General features: G+C 34.3%; 4 protein-coding genes and 1 pseudogene across 17 annotated transcripts; 2 read left to right on the forward strand and 3 right to left on the reverse strand.

Moving 5' to 3' along the window:
- Window positions 1–1,080: 1,080 nt before the first annotated feature.
- On the forward strand, window positions 1,081–3,688 carry LOC104717146 (autophagy-related protein 18b). 7 transcript variants are annotated; one of them, XR_015568991.1, is made up of 11 exons: window positions 1,081–1,231; window positions 1,353–1,426; window positions 1,784–1,857; window positions 1,953–2,062; window positions 2,156–2,247; window positions 2,338–2,450; window positions 2,574–2,693; window positions 2,767–2,912; window positions 2,970–3,100; window positions 3,190–3,258; window positions 3,369–3,688. XR_015568991.1 is itself a non-coding variant. In XM_010434677.2 (11 exons), exons 1-11 carry the CDS (start codon window positions 1,173–1,175, stop codon window positions 3,496–3,498), a joined length of 1,101 nt encoding a protein of 366 aa, XP_010432979.1. In that variant the 5' UTR covers window positions 1,081–1,172; the 3' UTR covers window positions 3,499–3,688. The 7 variants fall into 7 exon arrangements, 4 of the variants coding, with proteins under 4 accessions (XP_010432979.1, XP_019086909.1, XP_087326280.1 ...); XR_015568992.1 differs by having other exon boundaries at window positions 2,338–2,445; window positions 2,987–3,100; XM_010434677.2 differs by having other exon boundaries at window positions 2,987–3,100.
- A 280-nt stretch (window positions 3,689–3,968) lies between these two features.
- LOC147935797 (uncharacterized) lies at window positions 3,969–7,855 on the reverse strand (annotated as a pseudogene).
- A 700-nt stretch (window positions 7,856–8,555) lies between these two features.
- LOC104717147 (uncharacterized) lies at window positions 8,556–12,331 on the forward strand. 8 transcript variants are annotated; one of them, XR_015568320.1, is made up of 16 exons: window positions 8,752–9,204; window positions 9,390–9,687; window positions 9,785–9,864; window positions 9,980–10,080; window positions 10,173–10,295; window positions 10,384–10,453; window positions 10,554–10,640; window positions 10,741–10,806; window positions 10,904–10,996; window positions 11,085–11,141; window positions 11,223–11,247; window positions 11,322–11,354; window positions 11,449–11,539; window positions 11,626–11,714; window positions 11,817–12,010; window positions 12,101–12,331. XR_015568320.1 is itself a non-coding variant. In XM_087468897.1 (15 exons), exons 2-15 carry the CDS (start codon window positions 9,429–9,431, stop codon window positions 12,159–12,161), a joined length of 1,503 nt encoding a protein of 500 aa, XP_087325023.1. In that variant the 5' UTR covers window positions 8,556–9,204; window positions 9,393–9,428; the 3' UTR covers window positions 12,162–12,331. The 8 variants fall into 8 exon arrangements, 4 of the variants coding, with proteins under 4 accessions (XP_087325023.1, XP_087325022.1, XP_087325024.1 ...); XR_015568321.1 differs by having other exon boundaries at window positions 8,800–9,204; window positions 9,393–9,687; XM_087468897.1 differs by having other exon boundaries at window positions 8,556–9,204; window positions 9,393–9,687; window positions 11,223–11,354.
- Window positions 12,332–12,466: 135 nt separating this feature from the next.
- LOC104717148 (uncharacterized) lies at window positions 12,467–14,426 on the reverse strand. Its single transcript, XM_087468901.1, has 5 exons — window positions 13,770–14,426; window positions 13,423–13,605; window positions 13,184–13,310; window positions 12,872–12,985; window positions 12,467–12,757 (listed from the first exon to the last, which is right to left on the reverse strand). The coding sequence occupies exons 1-5, from the start codon at window positions 14,052–14,054 to the stop codon at window positions 12,642–12,644; spliced, it is 825 nt and encodes a 274-aa protein (XP_087325027.1). The 5' UTR covers window positions 14,055–14,426; the 3' UTR covers window positions 12,467–12,641.
- Window positions 14,427–14,705: 279 nt separating this feature from the next.
- LOC104774250 (cinnamoyl-CoA reductase-like SNL6) lies at window positions 14,706–17,527 on the reverse strand. The gene is made up of 6 exons (XM_087468900.1): window positions 16,978–17,527; window positions 16,700–16,857; window positions 16,439–16,627; window positions 15,368–15,521; window positions 15,065–15,257; window positions 14,706–14,975 (listed from the first exon to the last, which is right to left on the reverse strand). The coding sequence occupies exons 1-6, from the start codon at window positions 17,099–17,101 to the stop codon at window positions 14,882–14,884; spliced, it is 912 nt and encodes a 303-aa protein (XP_087325026.1). The 5' UTR covers window positions 17,102–17,527; the 3' UTR covers window positions 14,706–14,881.
- Between the last annotated feature and the right edge of the window lie 1,879 nt (window positions 17,528–19,406).

The raw sequence follows: 19,406 nt of genomic DNA on the forward strand, positions 1-19,406 counted from the left end.
TCATATATACTATAATAGTAAGGTTTTGATCTTTTATTATTGGTTGATTTTCATGCCTTCTAATTTTTTTATTAGTTTTCTAATTGTTTAATTACTTTAAACAATATTTAAGATACAATTAACATAAAACATTTAACTCACACATTAAAAGAAAATTATAACTGAAAATAAAATCTTCTCTTCTCCCATTAATATCAAATGTTTTTTTTTTGACAACCATTAATATCAAATGTTGTCATAGCTCATATGTGTTGTAAGAGTTTGATTATATATTTTAATTTAGAAAGTATTATATAATTTAATATTGTTTACAATTTTTGTTTTATTTATATAAAAAGAAAATATTTCTTTTATATTTCTTTGATTTAACCAATGATATCTTAACTTAATAAAAGTTTCAGTTGATTTGAATAGGATATACATATAATAAATGATATATAGTTTAATTATTTTTTTCTATATGAAACATTATCATTTCATAAAAATCAAAATCCAGACATAATTAAAGACCGTAAGATAATAACCTAATAAAATAGTTCCTGTTTTTTTTTTTTTTTTTTTTTTTTTTTTTTTTTTTTTTTATGGAATTCGTATTAGTCTAATAATCTATGGTTAGATTCATTTAGTTATATATGTATGAGACACTCCAAACCTACGATTTATTATTTTGATTTTTTCTTAATTGAAATATAGTAAATTTCTTTAAGCTATCACCATAAATAAATAAAATAATATGCATAACTAACACCACAAAATAAATTTTATGAAAATATATATCATAATGATTTTGAAATATAACTACAACTACCAAAATATATGGCGGATGGCATGTAAGATATAATATGACTTAATTGCACTAAATATATTATTATTTAAAACATTTTGATTTTCTTACTTTATTTACATTCATAATACATAGTCTTTCATAATACATAGTCTTTAAATTTTGATGTACATAAAAAACAAAATAAGAATAATATATTAATTTATATTATTCTTTCAAAATAAAATAGCGATTATGTGCTAACACCTAGCAAGAGGAAACGACAACGTTTTTGGAGAAGATGACGAAAACAGAACATATATAAATAGAGTTACTAGAAGAAAGACATAAAAAAAACAGGAGCTGCTGCTTTGACGATTAAGAGTCTTCTATTACAATTTTGGGAGACATGGCGAATCAGTCCTCTCCTTCTCCCATCTATTGTGTTTCTTTCAATCAAGATAATAGGTGAATTCGATTCTCTTAGTGGATCTCCCATGAAAAAAATAAAAAGCCTTAGTCTTTTTAATTCTCAAGATAACGTAACTCAAAAGCCTGCCCTTTTGTTGTCTCTGTTCGATTATTGCAGTGGTTTTGCGATAAGTTGGAAAAATTCTTTCAAAATATTCGATTCTACTACAGGCAGACTCTGCTATGAACGAGGCAAGTTTTTATCATTACCCCCCAACTTTAATTCTCTCTTCGTTTTTGGTTCTCTAGTTTCTGGGTTTTGATCAAAAAATTTCTTTTTTTTTTTGCTGTCTAATGTCCTTTAACATTGAATCTGTGGGAGTTTATAATTGATGGGTTTGAAAATAAAAATTCGGTTAGATGAAAATTGAAATCTTAAAAGTATATGATCTGATATTTGAAGACAACTTCCTGTATTGCAGACGTTAAACACTCATTAATGTTGTAGATTTCAAAATTGGATAGTGTCTGAATATTGAAACGCTCATCCTAGATTTGTGAAACTATTAATGTATTGAAGTTTATTGCCTTTTATTTGTTTATTGTTAGCTGCTGGGGCTTTTGTTATTGTTGAGATGTTGTATAGCTCAGATCTACTTGCCATTGTTGGAGCTGGTGAACAGGTTTGTGTGTTTTGTGAAACATTTATTTTTCAATAATCGGATTTGATCTTGTTTGATTAAGGAGAATTTCATAATATATATATATATATATATAGGCTTCTCTATCCCCACGGCGTCTTTGTTTGTTTAAGACCACAACGGGTTCACCTCTTAGGGAATTGAACTTTTTAACTTCTATACTCGCTGTCCGTATGAACAAGAAAAGGTTTGTTACTGAACTTAAGTCTTCTGATTGGTTTTTTTTTTTTGTTTTGTGTTTTGAGAGTCAATTCATGGTTCTGTGATTGGTTCTTATCAGACTTGTTGTTGTGCTGCTAGAGAAAACATTCGTTTACGACTTGAATACTCTTGTCATGCTTGATACTATCGACACCGTGCCAAATCCAAAAGGTATTATATAGCTCATAAAGTTTCCTTCATCAAACTTTAACCTTAGCAGTTCGTTGGAAACATTAAAAACAATGTCTTATCTTTGATCAGGTCTATGCGCATTCTCTCCTTGTCTTGAAGCCTGCTACTTAGCTGTTCCAGCTAGTGTGACGAAAGGATCTGTTCTGGTTTACAACGTCATGGATTTGCAGTCTCATAGTGAGGTTTACTTGATGCTTCACCTAGTTTTGGAATAGAATTTTTATTTCTGAGCTGCATACTGAACTCAATTATAACTAACTCAATGTTACCATTTCTCTGTTTTTTTTTTTTCGTATCGATTACAGATAGATGCACATCGTTCTCCATTGGCTGCGATTGCACTCTCTTCAAATGGAATGTACATTGCTACAGCATCTGAGCAAGGAACTCTGATCCGAGTTCATCTTGTTTCGGAAGCTACTAAGGTGAATAGCTACTCTTTCGGTACATCACCGTTTCGTTTTTCTACAGATTCTTAATTTCTTCTTTCTTTTGCAGTCATTTAGTTTCAGGAGAGGAACATACCCATCTACTATATATTCACTGTCTTTTGGACCATCGACAGAGCTTCCGGATATATTAGTTGCAACGAGTTCTTCAGGCTCCATTCATGCCTTCTCTTTAAGGTTGGCCATAAACCAAAGGTGAGGATCAAGAATCAGAATCTTACTTCCCTTACACATTACTGAGGTTTCTAACAGTTTCAGAGTCTTCTCAGAAGCAAAAGGTCTACCAGCTTTCTTGGTTCGGTTCTTCCAGACAGCGTGAGTGATGCACTAGATCCAGCTCATCATCATGTGCTCCACAACGCAGTTTCTTCTGGAATTAGAAGGTGAAAGGCTTTTCATTTGAAGGCTGCTAATGATATATTAGGCTATAGAAGTCAAAAGGCTTATTGTATGTTGCTTGTTTGTATTACAGTTATGCAGTGGTTAGGAAGATAGACAAACTTGAAGGATCATCATCTCCATCTCAGTTTACATCTCTTAGGTAAGATTTTAGGATAACTCCATTTTGAATCCGCCGTGAGATGACAAGTTCTGGAACAGAACTACACCACGAAAGCCTGATGATCTTTCTGTGTTTCTCGTCTTTTTCAGAGCAACGGTATCGGTGATTACGTATAATGGGTATTTCCAGGAGTATACGCTAAGTATCAACAACAAGAATGAATCTTCGTGGACACTGGAACGTGAATTCAATCTCCTCTCTATAACCACCACCAGGTGAAATTAACCCAAAACCAAAGATATGCAAGTACATGGCAGCTTTTTTGTATATAACAAGTTGTAATTTGGGTTCATTAAGAATCTTTATAGTCTCTGTGTTCGTTTGTTCTCAAATATTATTAGTTCTTCCATGCTATTATGTATCTTAGTCTTTGATTGTGTTAAAGAAATGAAATATTATTAATACAAAATGGTCTCTCTTGAGCTTCCCGACTCTTTCCATCATTTCCCCATAGTTACTGTCAAAGGTCTTACCAATTATTTAAGCTTAGACGAATAGCTATGAATCTGAATTTTCAAGTCTCACATTTGTCGGTCTTATGGCTCACAAAAACACCATAATATCGCATGAGTTTAAAGAACAAAAAGTCTATATCTTCCAGAGAAATTACTGTATCCTACTCAAGACAATTAGTATACTTTAGCTTTGACACAACCATTGAAGTCAAACAGTGTAAAGACACAGCTACATCCGTACAACAGGTACATGCAAAGCCAAGAGTAATTTACCCTTTCACTTTGCATTTGTGTGTTTGAAGAAAGATTTGCCAAACTTCGATTTGCTAAAGATGATGTTTAAGACATTCATCGTGATCTTGTCTTGACGACTTGCCCTCTAGAAGATTTTCTCTCCATCTTCTCCCTCTTTTTGCGTGTCTTGTCATCCTCTACACCTCCCTAAGTTCAGTCATTTATGTGAGTATGACAAATATGCAAACAAAATGATGTAGAGGGAGATCAACTGATATTTTTTTTTTTGTAATTTTGTTAAAGGATCTTCATGGGAGATCAACCAACATAATAGAGATGTAACTATAAAAGGGAGGAAGATGAAAATTTCAGAAAACAAAACGATGGAAAGGGAGAGAACATATATAAGAAATTGAGTTGGTTGGGAGTTGAATGGGAGACAAAATAGTTTGAAAACTTAGTTATCTTTCATCTCGGACGACGTGGTGGTTGACGTGTAAGCAAATTTAGGGATCAAGAAACTGATTTTTGTTTCTTTTAATTTTTAATGTGAGATATCAAAGAATAAGAAGGATGAAAGTGTTTTTTCTATATATATTTTTTTTACATTGCAGTTTTTTTTTAATTTTAATTTTTGTTATTAGTGATTTTATTAATTAAAATATCAAAATAAATACTATGTGACACATTTTTATTGGTGAAGTGACTTGTGCTTTATAATATAAAGGATATATATGGAGACCATGTAAAAGAATTTATTTTCCTAAGCTTGTAAATATCATTATAATTGAAGTTTGAGGTATTACAAAAGCATTACCTAAAGGTAGAATAACGTGAATATATACTGAGTTCGTATAGCCTTTTAAAGGTTACCTTTACCATGTAATTTGACTTCGTTCATGTTTGATCCTATGATATACAAATTAAATTAACTCACCAATGATCATCAATTAAACTAAGCAAAATGCATTTAACGAAACACAATCAATCCAACCAAAAAGTTATATATATTTGGTTTACAAACTAAAACCGGTTACACAAGTTGGTTAAAACAGAGACCATCTTGAGATCATTAGTAAGCTTGGGCTTTTAACTCATCAGAAAAGAGTTCATGACGTGGTGAGACCTAGCGTATATGTCTTATTTTAGCTAATTAATTATTATATATTATTGATTAATCGAGAACTTCTTTATAATTTTAATCATTATCGAGAAGGTGAAAAAACTAAAATAGGATAAATCTTATAAGTATACGGACGTGTAAATGTTTTTTTTCCTAATCCTAATGAAAAAAGGTCTCGCCTTCTCTTATGATCTCTATATAAAAGACGTACGCACATTCACAAACAAATCATCAAAAACTCTTACACCAACAGAAACCCTAACGACTCTCTAGCTAGCTATGGTGAAAGCTTCAGCAATCATCCTTTTGCTGCTCTTGTTCTGTTCTTTGGCTTGTGACTTGTGAGGCACGTGTTCGTCTTACGAGTCCTGATCATACAACTGATCATGAGACTTTTAACAAAAAAGACGAGAAGCCTCAACAACCAAAACGTGTAGGTCGATCTGATCCTCACATGATTGAAGCATATGTCAATCTCTTGGAGCCTTATGAGCCCTTCCCATATCCGGAGATGATCCGTAATGTCCAAGCCTCTCTCAGGAGGAGGATGCGACAATACTAGACCATCCTTGGATAATATGTATATTTGTAACAAACCTGTATTCATATGTATAAAATAAAACAGGGACTAGGCCATCCCTTAAAAAGAACTGGTCATGATCTCGAACCGATCATCTGATGAGCCCAAGGGAGGGCGAAACCAGTTTCATAACCGAACCATTAGAAACCTCAAAATAAATAAATGAGCAGAGTAATTAAGATTCAATGATCAGCTTTGGCTCCCGATTCTGGTCCGAGTAATTCCAAAAAACATCTACACCTTTCAAGTTGGTCCATTTTTCAAACGCACACAGTTTGGTTTATACCATCCTTAAACCTCGTACTTTGCCCGAGAATCATAAAGCATCCTACCGATGTGGTGTCCGAGAATGATTATTTAACTCAATTAATGTATTATGTATGTATATGTAGTATATCTTTAAAGTATAGCCGGTCAATCCCTTGGCTTCAGCAAGCAGTTATACAGTTGTGGTGAGAGCCTAAGTTTTGGTTACATGCACATGTGGTTCTATACACCACTGTCCAAAATCTAAAAGAACACATCGGTTATCTAAAAGAACAACGTACTATATAGGCACTTGATAAGTTGCAGATCTCTCTCTAGACAAAGGTCAAGGTGACAAACACTAGAGTAGAGAAGTCATTCACCCCAAAAAATTATTTTGCTAAGCTTGTAAATATCATTATAAATGAAGTTTGTGGTATTACAAAAGCATTAATTACCTAAACGTAGAATAACCTTGGCAAAAAAAGAAATAAAAAAAAAGGTTACAATAGTGTGAATATTGAGTTCGTATAACCTTTACCATGTAATTTGAGTTCGTTCGTGTAATCGTGTTTCATCCTAGCACCGAGTATGAAAGGCATGCATGCCGGAGTGTCATGGAAGTAGGGGCAAAACAAAAGCAAACAGTGTCGTCTAAGATTGATGATGGATTGAGAGAAGAAAAACATTTTTGTTAATCGATAATAAGTTCTATACATGGTATGTGTCTAGACTCTAGCGTGTAGTATTTTTTGGTTGATTTATGTTATTTAATAGACTCTTGGTCTAGCTATAGAGTTATGGCTAGGTCACTAGGTATATAATATAATACGTCCAATTGTAGAGACTCAATATTTTGTAATCGATTGTTATGGGGGCGTCAGTTGTCACCTAGTTATTAGACTTGAAAAAGAAAAAGAAAAAACTTCTTTCACGGGAAAGATAGTTTCAGAAAAAGAAAAAGAGAAAAAAGAAAAAAAAAACGCTCAAAATAGTTCATATATTCACTTTAAACTTCCGAAAACTTGTGATGATGATTAATCCAAGCAACAATAAAGATGATGATTATGTAGCAACTAATAAGCAACGAAACTCAGAGAGAACCACAACCTGTGGTGGCTCAAACACCACTAATGAATCTAGAATAACGAAACAGTCCTCTTTACGATGCTTCTAACTAAAAAGAGACAATTAATGAACAGAGCTATATTGGCTATGGAGACAAGAATCCAACCATACATAAACACACTTGAGAGTCAAGAGCAGGGCACTTTCTATTCTTAGTTGAGATCAATCTAAAAGACAAAACTTTTTCAAAACGTACCCACACATTCCACCAGTGCTCATGTCGAACCCACCATCAATAAGTTCACCATCATCAGTAACACTAGGCTTTGCCATTTGATCAAGAAGCTTATAAGGAATCGCGTAACCTAAAGACGTTAGCACAAGCCACAAGACCAATCCAATGTTTCCATGTAAAGCTTGAATGCGAAATTATCACCCTCACTAAGTCACTATGATATACAAAATCTGCAAAACACATATTGGAAACAAATCAAACCAGCGAAACAAAATCATCTGATCTTGACTTCAAAAATTGAAACTTTCAAGTCTCAAAACATCAAAATTCGAGTGTTTGGTGGTTCCAATGTGATCCAAGTAACGTATCTAACCAAATCTAAGGATTAAGAATCAGAGGAATGAAGGATAAGATGGAAGTGTACGTTGCAAACGATCATTATAAGACGGAGCCTAGACATGTGTCTAGCTAGCATTCTCATCCTTACGCTTCTTTGCTCCTTGATTCGCCATGAGATAAGATCAAAAGAGACGACGAAGAAGATAAGGCTTTTCAATATCTGTAAATCTGTAATTCATTTTGCTTTGATCCTTTCTTCTTCTTCACTAATGGTGTGAGACAAGCATTTAGGTCTACGTCTATTTAAACCAATCAGCTTCTGACACGTGTACATTCTTTGTCGTCTTTTCTCAGACACTTTGTTGGCCGCGTGTGAGTGTGATTACGCTTTTCCTAGGGTTTAGGACAAAGATTCTGAAACTTGGGCTTTAAAACTCTTTTATCAGTAGTTCTGGCCCATTATTTGAAAAAATCAACATTTTTGTTTTGTCACTATTATGGCAAAAACAAAATATGTAACAAAGAAAGTAGCAGTATGGGGTTGGTCAGAAAAAGACATGTACGTTTACAATGTAAGAAGTGACGTGGACACGTGGGAGCATGCGCAATGCAACCAGTCACCATTAATAGGTCCGTTGATTGTTATTTTCAGCAAATACTCATTGAGATCAAAACTAGAAAATGTTGACGAAACCAAACTCTTTTGGATGGACGTTGATAAAGATGGATCAAATTAAATTATGTAGGCCGTTGGTTAGATCATAATAAGGACTAAGACCAAGGTGGGGGGTTATCTTATCCCCCCTCCCACTTGGAAGATGCTTAGCCCTTGAGATAGACATTTGCTTAGTCCCACTTGAATGCGGTACGCTAACGCAGCATCGAGAAGCTTCTGTTTTTTGAATATTCTACTTTTTCTTTTTTCTTTTCAGCAGAATATTCTTCTATAACTACAATTTATCCATTATAAAACTTCTAATTTGACTTGTATATATCATCACTCGGGTAAGTTTAGGATTAAAAATTACATTTAGCTTTTTTGTTTATAAGAATAAAAATAGTCAACTGTCTTAAAGAAAGGGGAAAATCCCAAAATATTTATCCTCATGACCTGGAAAACAACTACGCAAATCAACATTTTAACAATCGTAATTAGAGGATATACAACACATTCTTCTGTTTTGGTTTAAAAAGATCGAATTTGTATTAAAAACAAAACAAAAACACACGTTTCTTACTTAGTCAATAAACTAAAAAAACTCATTAATCACGTCTCTCTCTCTCTCTCTCTGTCTTCAAAACTTAACAGTTTAAATCTTCTTCTTCTTCTTGATCTTCTTCCTTATTTTAGGGTCTCTCTTATCCAGATATTATTATCAGCATCCATTACATCAACATCGAACTTTTTTAACTTTTTCAATATTCTTTGCATCATTCACGTTTCCCCCTCTTGTGCCCAATTCTTATCAGGATCAGATTTCTCATACCTTTAATTCAAAGATTTCGTTTTTTTTTTCCCTTTCTTTCTGTGACTTGGGTTTTGTTTTACTCTGTAAAAGTTTTCCTCTTTTTCTTTTCCGGCGGAAAAATTTCTTACTTTCTGAGGGGAATTTGGAATTTGGAGCTGTCCTTCTTAGTTCAAAAGGTGAGTCCTCATCAATAATGTTAATTGTAATTGAGCGTTAAGTCACATGTAGAGGCTATGTTATTTTTATATGGGGACATAGATGCCTGCAATAATGCAATCATGAATCAGATATGAAGTTTTAGCTTTGCATACTTTATTCCTCTCTTTTGAAATTGTTGTCATTCTTTTTTTCTTTTCTTCAGCAGCTGAGATCCTGCAGACTGAATTTGTATTGATCGTAGATGAGACCAATCATTAGATCATCATCTCTCAGTAGAATTAGATGGGCTTTGAGGAACAATCAAGAACGCTATTCTTCATCTTTCTGCTCCAAAAGCCGCAAACTTTTGATCGGTGTCAGTCAAAACCAATCTCTGGTGAATACAACAACAAGCACTGATTATTCAAGTTTGTGTTCGAGGTTGAGTTTCTTGAGAGGTTTATCAGTAGAAGCAGTAGAAGCAGCTGATCCTGCTACTACTAGGCTCACCGTCTCATCAGGTTTTTTTTTCTTTTTGTTTCTCTTATTTCAATCGAATTCGATTCATCTCAGAGTTTGGTGTTTTATGGTTTACTGAATTTTGTTGAATGGTGGCAGATGTGAAAAGAACAGGTCCGCTTGTTGAGTATGAGAGAAGAATCAGTGATGGTGAACTCATGACTGGTGATATCTGCCAAGTATGATTAACATTACAATCACTCTTTTTTTACTTTATTGAAGCTTTGAGCAATGAGATTAAAAAAATGCGATTCTTGTTACTTGCGGCTTAAGGGTGTGTTTGAAATGTTGCAGATTGGTGCATTGAGAGAGCTTCAGAGACTACATGATGAGCTTGTGGAATCAGTAGATACATGTCGTTTGGATCGGTACAACACCTCTGATAAATTCTCAAGGTGATTCTTCTCTTCTCTTAGCCTTGAGCCTTTTTTTTCTTCTCTGTTTAGGAATTTAGAACTTAAGTCTCAGACAAATTTGTGTGATACAGAAGCCGTTGGTTTTGGTCTCGGCTCATGCCGCAGTCTTCTAACTCACCTGTCAATGGATTATACCTTTATGGAGGTGTAGGCACAGGAAAAACCATGTTGATGGATTTATTCTTTGATCAATTGTAAGTTTGTCTTATCAAATTATTATCTTCGTTTTTTTATTTTTTGTGTGGAGCATTGTGGTTCATGATAGTTCTCTTGTTTCTTCAGGCCTTGCACTTGGAAGAAGCAGAGGATACATTTCCATGATTTCATGTTGAGTGTTCATAGCCGCTTGCAAGTATGAATAGCTAAGTTTCCAGTGTTTCTCTATTGAGTTTAGTAGGAAAGCTTTAGCCTTTTGAGTTACCTAGTTTGATTTCGGGTCATAATGTTTGCAGAAGCACAAGGGTTTATCAGATCCACTTGAAGTTGTTGCCCAAGAGATAGCTCATGATGCAATCTTGCTATGTCTAGATGAGTTCATGGTATACACTTATTACATATATTATCTTCTTGAAAGTGATCATCTTTGGCTCAACCCATCTTAAGTTTTGGCTTTTTTGGCTAACATTTCTGCTATTACAGGTCACTAATGTTGCAGATGCTCTGATACTTAACCGACTCTTCGGACATCTCTTCAGCAATGGCGTCGTAAGTGTGCTTTTCTTACTTACACTAAGCTGCTACAATCATCTCTAATTTTATGTGTTGAACTGACTTGTGTCCATGCTTGTGAGATAAAATATAGATTCTTGTTGCTACATCGAATCGGAACCCTGATAAACTCTATGAAGGAGGACTCCAGAGAGATCTCTTCCTACCTTTCATCTCCTCATTGAAGGTAAATCTAGTCAACTTCCATTAATCCATTTTCAATCTTCTTTTTATGTTTCCAATTCAAAGACTCCATCAATGTTCCATTTTCGTAGGAACGGTGTGTGGTTCATGAGATTGGCTCATCGGTTGATTACCGGAAACTGACTTCGGTACTGCTCTTAAACACTTCCTATACTGGCTTCAATGTAAAGCATAGTTTCAATAACTAGCACGTTTCTTCACTTGTGCAGGCTGAGCAAGGATTCTATTTCATCGGTAAAGATCTTTCGACCCTTTTGAAACAGAAGTTCCAACAACTGATTGGAGACAATGTTATTGCGCGTCCACAGGTAGTAGAAGTGGTGATGGGAAGAAAATTACAGGTACACTGTTAAATACCAAATCTTTGTGTTATTCCAAAACTTTCTGTTGTCTACATATAAGTTGTTTATCAGACCAATGCTGCTTCATGAACAGATTCCATTAGGTGCCAACGGATGTGCATACTTTCCTTTTGAAGAGTTATGCGATCGCCCTCTTGGAGCTGCCGATTACTTTGGATTGTTCAGTAAGTTACTCGGCTTTGACTCTCTCTCATCTGAAAATCTTGTCACAAAACGTTTCTTATTCTTCTCCCTCTCATGTTACCTGCAGAGAAGTTTCATACTCTTGCATTGGAAGGGATTCCAGTGTTTGGTCTTCATAACCGGACTGCTGCGTATAGATTCGTCACGCTAGTCGATGTATGCAGATACCCGGTTCCATCTCTTCAGTTTTTAGTTTTCCAAGATGACACAACCAAACCATTCATCAGATCTAACGTAACTATGGTTTAAGAGTTGCAGGTGATGTATGAGAACAGAGCCAGGTTGTCGTGTACAGCTGAGGCAAGTCCTCAAGAACTCTTGGAAAAGATTGTAACAATCTCAGATGCGAAATCGATAGCTCCAAGAACATCGTCGAGATCAAGAAAGAACGATGTTTCTGAGCTCTGTGTGGATAACGAATTAGGTTTTGCAAAAGACCGAACCATCAGTAGGTAATGTAACAAACATCTTCGTGGTTCATTTCTAAAACTTATATAGATTTGTTGGATCTCACTCGTCAAATGAATTTGTTTATTGTGTAGATTAACAGAAATGAACAGCAAAGAGTACTTGGAGCAGCATGCCATAACACATAATCTGTAACAGTCTAAAGGACCGTTGATGGTTTTTTCCATGGGATTCAATTGAATCCTATAATATAGCTTTGTTGTATGTTCTATATCACACCAACAAACAGATAAGAATCATGGAAAAGGGAAATTTATCCATTGTTGTAACATTGAATTTTGAATTTACAAAGAGTACTTGGAGCAGCATGCCATAACACAGAATCTGCAACTCTTATACAAGACCGTTGATGTTTTTTGTTCTTCATGGGATTCAATTGAATCCAAAATAGCTTGTTGTACGTTCTGTATCACACCAACATATCGATAAAAACCACGAAAAAAGGGAAATTTATCCATTGTTGTAACATTGAATTTTGAATTTACAGCTATATTAATTCCAAATCTTTGCAGTACCAATGCACCAAGAACAATAACACATTGCAGTACTAACCAGATTGTTGCTAAACATTAAGTGGTAGAAGCAAAACATCAAAGACCACTATGATATTAAGGACTAGTTTTGGAAAGAAAGAGAGTAGGAGCCAGTGTTGGGATCTTTAACAGCCTTGAAGTTGTCCACACTCATCCCAAATCGACCCAAGATCGAATTTCCCATCTCCTTCAGCTTAGCTACAAACACAAATATATTCAACATCAATGTTAATATATAACCACAAGGAATCACTCAAGGTCAAGATGGTAGTAGATCTACAACTTTTATGATGAAATACTCCCAAAACTTACTTATAGCCTCTTCTTTCATCTTTTCTCGCTTCTCAGCAGCAAGAGGTTCAAGACGACGTATCCCTTTCCTAGCATGATCACTTGAAGGATCAAGTTCTAAGATCTTCTTCAGGTCTGCATATGAGAAGAGCAGAGACTCAGTGTGAACTCTTCCAATAATAAACCTGATCTACAACCAAAAACTATCTATCCTGTAACAAGTGCCAGAAACTAACCTAGAACTCCTAGCTAATTATTCTAATAAATTGTTTTCATGAGTAAACCTCAAGGGGAAAAGACGAATATTGCTTGCATAAATACTCATGAACTCACCCGTGACAGCATCTTCGAAGTGCTCAAGCTTCTCGTGTGCTTCTGCCCTTCGAACCAAGGCCTTAGTGTAGGTAGGATTTAGCTCTAATGCTTTCGTGCATTCCTTGATCGTTTCTTCATATTTACACTGCCCAAAAATTTCAGAGAAATCTTGACAACTATACTCATCTTCAATCGAAATTCAATAGACCAAGAAGTAACCAAATAAACATTATGACCACTTATGCAAAAGAACCTACCAATTTGAGGAAACATACACCGCTGTTTAAATGACATATGGATCGAAGCTCTATAGACTCAGGAAACTCCTTCACAAGCTCTAAAGCAAAAGCATACTTTGACAATGCCTCTTCATAAAGGCCATTAACGAACAATTTGTTTCCTTCCGCTTTAGCTTCATTTGCTTCTGCCATAACTTTCTCCTTCAACACAAACCAAACAAACAAAAAGACGAATCCTCAATATCTGTCAACACTAGCTTTAAAGCATTTCTCTACTAATTTCATCCAAAGGTTCAAACTTTCACATGACAAGTAGCTAATGAACCCCTAAAACCCAAACCCTAAAGATATCAAAGTGGAATCACCTTGTTTGATCCGTCGTCGGTTATGGCTTCTCCTCCACTCATTAGCTCTTCCTTCTTCTCCGAGTGCTGTGGTTTCTCCTCCACGGCGTCGTTTTTAGTACCATCTTCATCTCCTTCTTCATCGCTGATTTCACGTTCGCTGGCAGTTTCGAATCCGTCGGAATCATCTCCGTCGACTTGTTTCGTCTCCGTCGTGGGTTGCTGCGGTGAAGACGAAGACGATGGCTTTGGTTCGGTTTTGATGAGGATCTCATCCTCACTCTCACTTGATTCGATCAGTACCATCTTTCAATCTAGGGTTTTTTTCGAGGGTTTGCACAAAAGCTTTCAACGCGACTGGCTTATCTTGATCGTCGATCTATCTTTAACTTTCTTAAGAAATCTGAATCGAAGCACAAGAAAGAAAGGTTCAATGGTGAAGAAGCTATTAAACGGCGCCGTGTTACCAAAAAGCTTTGTTGTTATTGATAAGCAATCTCAGGCCTCGTATTGGCCCATCTAATATCTTAATTGGGCCTATCCCAGCTATAATTAACACTGTACATCTTTTTCTACAAATACCACACAGTGTAAGGAGTTTACCATTCGTATATAGAAAAACCTCATGGCATGCTATCTTTTCGGTTTTTTTTTTTTTTGTTGTGATCTAAAATAAAATAAAAAATTTCATTGTTTACCAAGCATAAATCATGTCAAAACAATATCATTTCTACATTATGTAAGATGAAAAATAAAAATTCTTATTGATTTTATGAATAATATGTCTTCATGTACGAAAACAAACACAATCTTTCACGGAACGCATTCTACTATTATTGCACAATTATAGGAGACATCGTTTTAAAAGGTTCGTATACGTGACAACTCTCTCACCAATTTTTTAATTACTATGTCTAACAAAAAATAGAAAGCATTCATATTGTGCCCCCAGCAAAATTAAAAAGACTACTCATATATATTAATCATAAAATGAGAGGAAATGTATACTTTTTTGAAAAAGATAGGTCACGAGCAACAAATGCTACTATGAGAAGATCAATATACAAATTACAACCTTTCTTTTGTATAGTGTCTTCATTTTCAATTTAAATTATAAAAAAAGTTTTCTTTAATTAACAAGCAGAGCCAGCTTCTACCAGCTTGCTTAATTTATTGTTCCTTAGTCTTTCTTCGTAAACTTCACTTCCGTGCATCTCATTCTCATACCTAAATGACATAAATACAGATATAGTATTAGACTAATTAAAAATTGCATAAACCAATAACTAAAATTAAAACGGAACAATAAATTGTACCTCGGTGGCATAGGTATCAAAGGAGACAAACTCTCCACAAGCTTGAGAGCTTCTTCTTCTGTGTTGACGATTTGGTTGAAGCAGAAATATCGACCGCAAGCTGAAACATCCTCGAATGCTCTAATATGAACATCCGCTAAAAACGTAACGTCTACGTACGCTAACACACCATTCTCATACATTTGTGCAGCTCCTGTTACCAAAAAGAATACCATTTCATCAAAATCAAATCCCGAGTGCATGTACAGTATGTTGTGACATTTGTGGAATTTCTTAATTTATGTTATGTATGCACGTACGTACCTTTCAGGTAGGACATGGTGGGCCTAGCGTTGTGTTGCGCGACAGATGGTCCGACGATGAGACCAGGGTTGATAGAGACCATGTTGAGCCTACGGTCCATAGCTAATGCCCAAGCTGCTTTCTCTGACAACATCTTTGCCAATGCATGCCACAACTGCATCCATCCACATACAATTATTTGTACGCACGTGAGTTTGAGCTTGTACGTATGAAAAGTAAATTAAAAGTAACAAAAATAAAAAGAGTGTAATAAATTCCTAAAAATAGCAGCAACAAGAAACAGCAAAAAAGTAAAGGAATAGTCTCCGATTTCGTATTGTTGACTGCTCGAATTGAAGTAGATGACATACAGCTATGCACGTTAATTTTGTCCCCGAATCATTTGTTGCATAAGTGATAATTTAGCTAAGTCCATTTATGATGATCATTATTACTCCTTTTTTTTAAAAGAAAAAAAAATATGGCACCGTCTAATCTAAGGACTACTAAATCATCTGCATCTAATTATTTCAAAACATAATAAAATTAAGATATATGTGTATATATATGCCCTTTTATCTTCCCAAAGGCAAACTATAATCGAATCAAGAGGTTGTGCAATATTTTTATGAGTCATGAAAAATGAATATATTCAATTAATCTGACCCCTTACGAATTTTCTATGTCGCCCAACCAAATGATTCGAGATAGTGTGACAATACATTTGATGAAGACCTATCTTTGACTATTAAAAAAAAAAAAGATACCAAAAAATAATTCCTTATATAATAATAGTGTAAAATTCAAATTTTTAGTAGAACTGGCTTTCTTCATATGTATAATATAAGATATGAGCTAGCTACAATAAATAAAGATGTAAGAAAATAATTAGTTATTCTAATCCAGCCTATAATAAACTTTAAGTTTGTGGGTCCAAATTTATTCACTAAAATTTCACTAAAATTCATAATTCACTAAAACTTTTTTCACTTAAAATTTCAGAAAATAAAGATTAATATTTGATATTCCAAAATTCATAAAAAAAATGAAAAAAATAAAGAGAGAGATTAAGAAAAAAAAATTAGAAAAAACCTTTTTGTTGCGACAGAAGTCTTGATCACTCCAACACTTCTCATCAACATCCTTCTGAGTTCCAATGTTGTCTCTCCAAATTGAAGCTGTTAACGAAGAAGAGAACACAATCTTCTCAATACTTTCTGTTCTTCCACATGCTTCCACCACATTGATCGCTCCTCTCACCTCCAAATCCACCTCTTTCTCCTATGATTGATGATAATTAACACAATGATCTCAATCTTAATCTAAAACTCAGAATCTAAACAAGATGCTTACATCGTATCCTTCGGGGCTATCTAAGCAGCAGAAGACAACGTTACATGTCTTGAGAGAGACAAGTATGCTTTGATAATCCAACACATCAACATCGTACACCACTAATCTCTCTTCCGTTGCTTCCATCTCTCTCACCTTCTCCTCAATTTCACTATCCCCTGTTTACCAAAACACACACACAAAAAAACAATCGAATCAAGAACCAACAAAAACCCTTTTTATACCTCGAAACCATCGAAAGAAACGAAACCATTTGCTGCATGAACAGAGAAAGATACCGTTTCTACGAATAGCTGCGTGAACAGAGTATCCTCTGCTAAGCAGTTTCTTGAGAATCCAGAAACCAACATAAGTGGAAGCATCAAGAACGCAGCAACAAGAAGTGGACTTTTCGTGATCCATTTTGTTTTTGTTTTTCTCTTTTGCGTCTGATTAGTGATTGAATCAGGAGAGAGTTAAACGAAAGCGTGTGTATAAGTGTGTGAAAGGAAGAAGAAGGTTAGAAGTAGGAAGAGAGAAGAGGCAAGTATTAATAGGAGCAAGTTGGGTGAACTATTTTTCTGTTGCACGTTCCCAGCTACTCATCTTTTATTATACCTCATCTCTTATACTAGTATTTATTATTTTTTTTACACCTAAGTATTTTTTGTATTTCTTAATTGATTATTTTCACCCCTCTTAACCATCTGGATTAATAACTTGTTTATCCAATATCCCACAAGTCAATCCCTTATTGGTTTTTGTTTACGTGTTGACAAATTTTTGTAACGTGTTTCTTCTTTCAGAAACACTCCAAATTTAGTAGTACCAGCTAATATCAAATTCCAATTTTCTTATTTTGTTTCTTATTGAATAGTACAAATATATATATTACCAAATCAAATTAAAGATGAGTTGTCTAGATACTTTTTTTGGTTTAATTTTTTTTCTGACATGTGTCACTTCTAGAAATAATCAAATTAATTATAAATCATATAATGAGTGATTGAACAAATATTAATTCAGTATGAGATGAGTTCATTCGAACAATCGTCATTGTTAGAAGATATAACAAAAGTATATATAATTTGGTATTTAGTGAATTTAATAAACATATATATTAAAAATGTTAATTTAAAAATTGATTAGTTCTGTTTATATTTCAAACAGTAGATCAGTAATATTATGAAACTCTCCTGATGTTGTTAGATATGAGTATACTATAAAAACAATCTGGATATAAATGAAGGTTGGAATTAGAAAGATGTTGTTAGGTTTGAGAATGCCAGAATGGAACAAACTTGGGTCGGCCATTGCATAAGCAAAACTCACACAAAGGTGGCTTCTAAAAGATAACTATATTTCTCTAACAAAAAGATAAGATATCTATAATACTATAAAAATTAAAGATTGTAAGAAAAATGGAAGTAGAAACAAGGAGTCAAGGAGATACATAAGAGAATTAATAAAAAGCAAAACAGCGAAAGGGCGCTGGACGTAAAGTAGTTAGCAGTTAGTAGGTAGAGATTGTGGTGGGATGAGAATTTACGTGGGGAAGTTTCACCACAAGCCACACACCTACCAACATGTCTAAACTCGTAATGTGTGCTATAATCTGGAGCTTTTAATTTACTAATTTACTCTAAAAATGTTTCCACTACATTTTTAGAGATTTGGTATTCACTCGGTGAAACTTAAGTTGTGATTGTAGAAATATCCAAAAGCTATCTTATTATATTACGGAGATATCTTAATGATTTGTACGTGTTTTAATGTGAATGGATTCAATTAGTTACAAAATTAGGTTACATGTTAGGTCTAGATAACAAGTATCCTTTTAACAAAATGTATACCGTCACTCCAATAGTGATAATTGAATAATGCGGCTTTATACACCTATATGTGCATCTAATTCCGCAAGTTTGCAACTAATTGTTTTTTTTTTTTTGCAAGGGTCGTTTAAGTTTTTAATTTAGCCATCGGGTTGCAAAGTTGTAATTGAGCTGTGAAATTCTGGTTCTTTTAATGTCATACAATGATTCAACCATTCTGATTTGATGTTTCTTTTATTGATGATGATGAATGGTGATGAGTGATGACTGATGAGAAAAACAATTCAATACTTATCCCCTGCTGTATTTATTTCTTTTCTAGGTCAACCTCTGTTTTTTTTATTTTTTATTATAAATTGTTACAACGAAACTGAAAGAAAAATTTAAAAAAAAAAAAAAAAAAAACTTTGTGTGGCTAAGAAGGATTGGCGAAATATGAAAAGTGGTGAGAAGACACGTGTCAAAGTCTCTCAGATGTTTTCGTACTTTTGCCCCATATAGATGATGAACACTGCGTGTCGTCCTGAACAAGGAAAATGCTTTCACCAAAACTGGTAACGCTCATCATACCAATCAATTTCAAAGCTCAATGAATGAACTGAACTAATTATGAGCCACGTGTACATCAACCAGGATCACACGACAAAGTGTTTGGATTCCTTCTTTTGAGTTCAGAAAAGTTGACTTGCGTCCGCAGTCTCCGTTCACCTAATTCGATTTACCATCTTATATATAAGAACAAAATAGGTTGATTGAGGATAATGATAATACAACTTTTATACAAGTGGTTTTTTTGGACAACAACAAACTTTCATTAAACTTAAAACTTCAAAAGAGGGATGTTCTTACAGTTTAGAAACAAAATATTATAAGAAATGTAAAGATAGAGACTACAT

This window comes from Camelina sativa, chromosome 10 (assembly GCF_030686135.1).
Source record: "Camelina sativa cultivar CO46 ecotype springtype chromosome 10, ASM3068613v1".
NCBI lineage: Eukaryota > Viridiplantae > Streptophyta > Magnoliopsida > Brassicales > Brassicaceae > Camelina > Camelina sativa.

Excerpts from the sequence above, each read along its gene's own strand:
- LOC104717146 (XM_010434677.2), top strand. The coding sequence starts at position 1,173 with ATGGCGAATCAGTCCTCTCCTTCTCCCATCTATTGTGTTTCTTTCAAT. Across the intron at positions 1,858-1,952 it reads TTGTTGGAGCTGGTGAACAG|GCTTCTCTATCCCCACGGCG; the intron begins GTTTGTGTGTTT and ends ATATATATATAG. Across the intron at positions 3,101-3,189 it reads GTTTCTTCTGGAATTAGAAG|TTATGCAGTGGTTAGGAAGA; the intron begins GTGAAAGGCTTT and ends TTTGTATTACAG.
- LOC104717147 (XM_087468897.1), top strand. The coding sequence starts at position 9,429 with ATGAGACCAATCATTAGATCATCATCTCTCAGTAGAATTAGATGGGCT. Across the intron at positions 10,296-10,383 it reads GATTTATTCTTTGATCAATT|GCCTTGCACTTGGAAGAAGC; the intron begins GTAAGTTTGTCT and ends TTGTTTCTTCAG. Across the intron at positions 10,997-11,084 it reads CTTTCATCTCCTCATTGAAG|GAACGGTGTGTGGTTCATGA; the intron begins GTAAATCTAGTC and ends CCATTTTCGTAG.
- LOC104717148 (XM_087468901.1), bottom strand. The coding sequence starts at position 14,054 with ATGGTACTGATCGAATCAAGTGAGAGTGAGGATGAGATCCTCATCAAA. Across the intron at positions 13,606-13,769 it reads CCGACGACGGATCAAACAAG|GAGAAAGTTATGGCAGAAGC; the intron begins GTGATTCCACTT and ends TTTGTGTTGAAG. Across the intron at positions 13,311-13,422 it reads GTGTATGTTTCCTCAAATTG|TGTAAATATGAAGAAACGAT; the intron begins GTAGGTTCTTTT and ends ATTTTTGGGCAG.
- LOC104774250 (XM_087468900.1), bottom strand. The coding sequence starts at position 17,101 with ATGGATCACGAAAAGTCCACTTCTTGTTGCTGCGTTCTTGATGCTTCC. Across the intron at positions 16,858-16,977 it reads CGCAGCTATTCGTAGAAACG|GGGATAGTGAAATTGAGGAG; the intron begins GTATCTTTCTCT and ends TTTGGTAAACAG. Across the intron at positions 16,628-16,699 it reads ATAGCCCCGAAGGATACGAT|GAGAAAGAGGTGGATTTGGA; the intron begins GTAAGCATCTTG and ends CATCAATCATAG.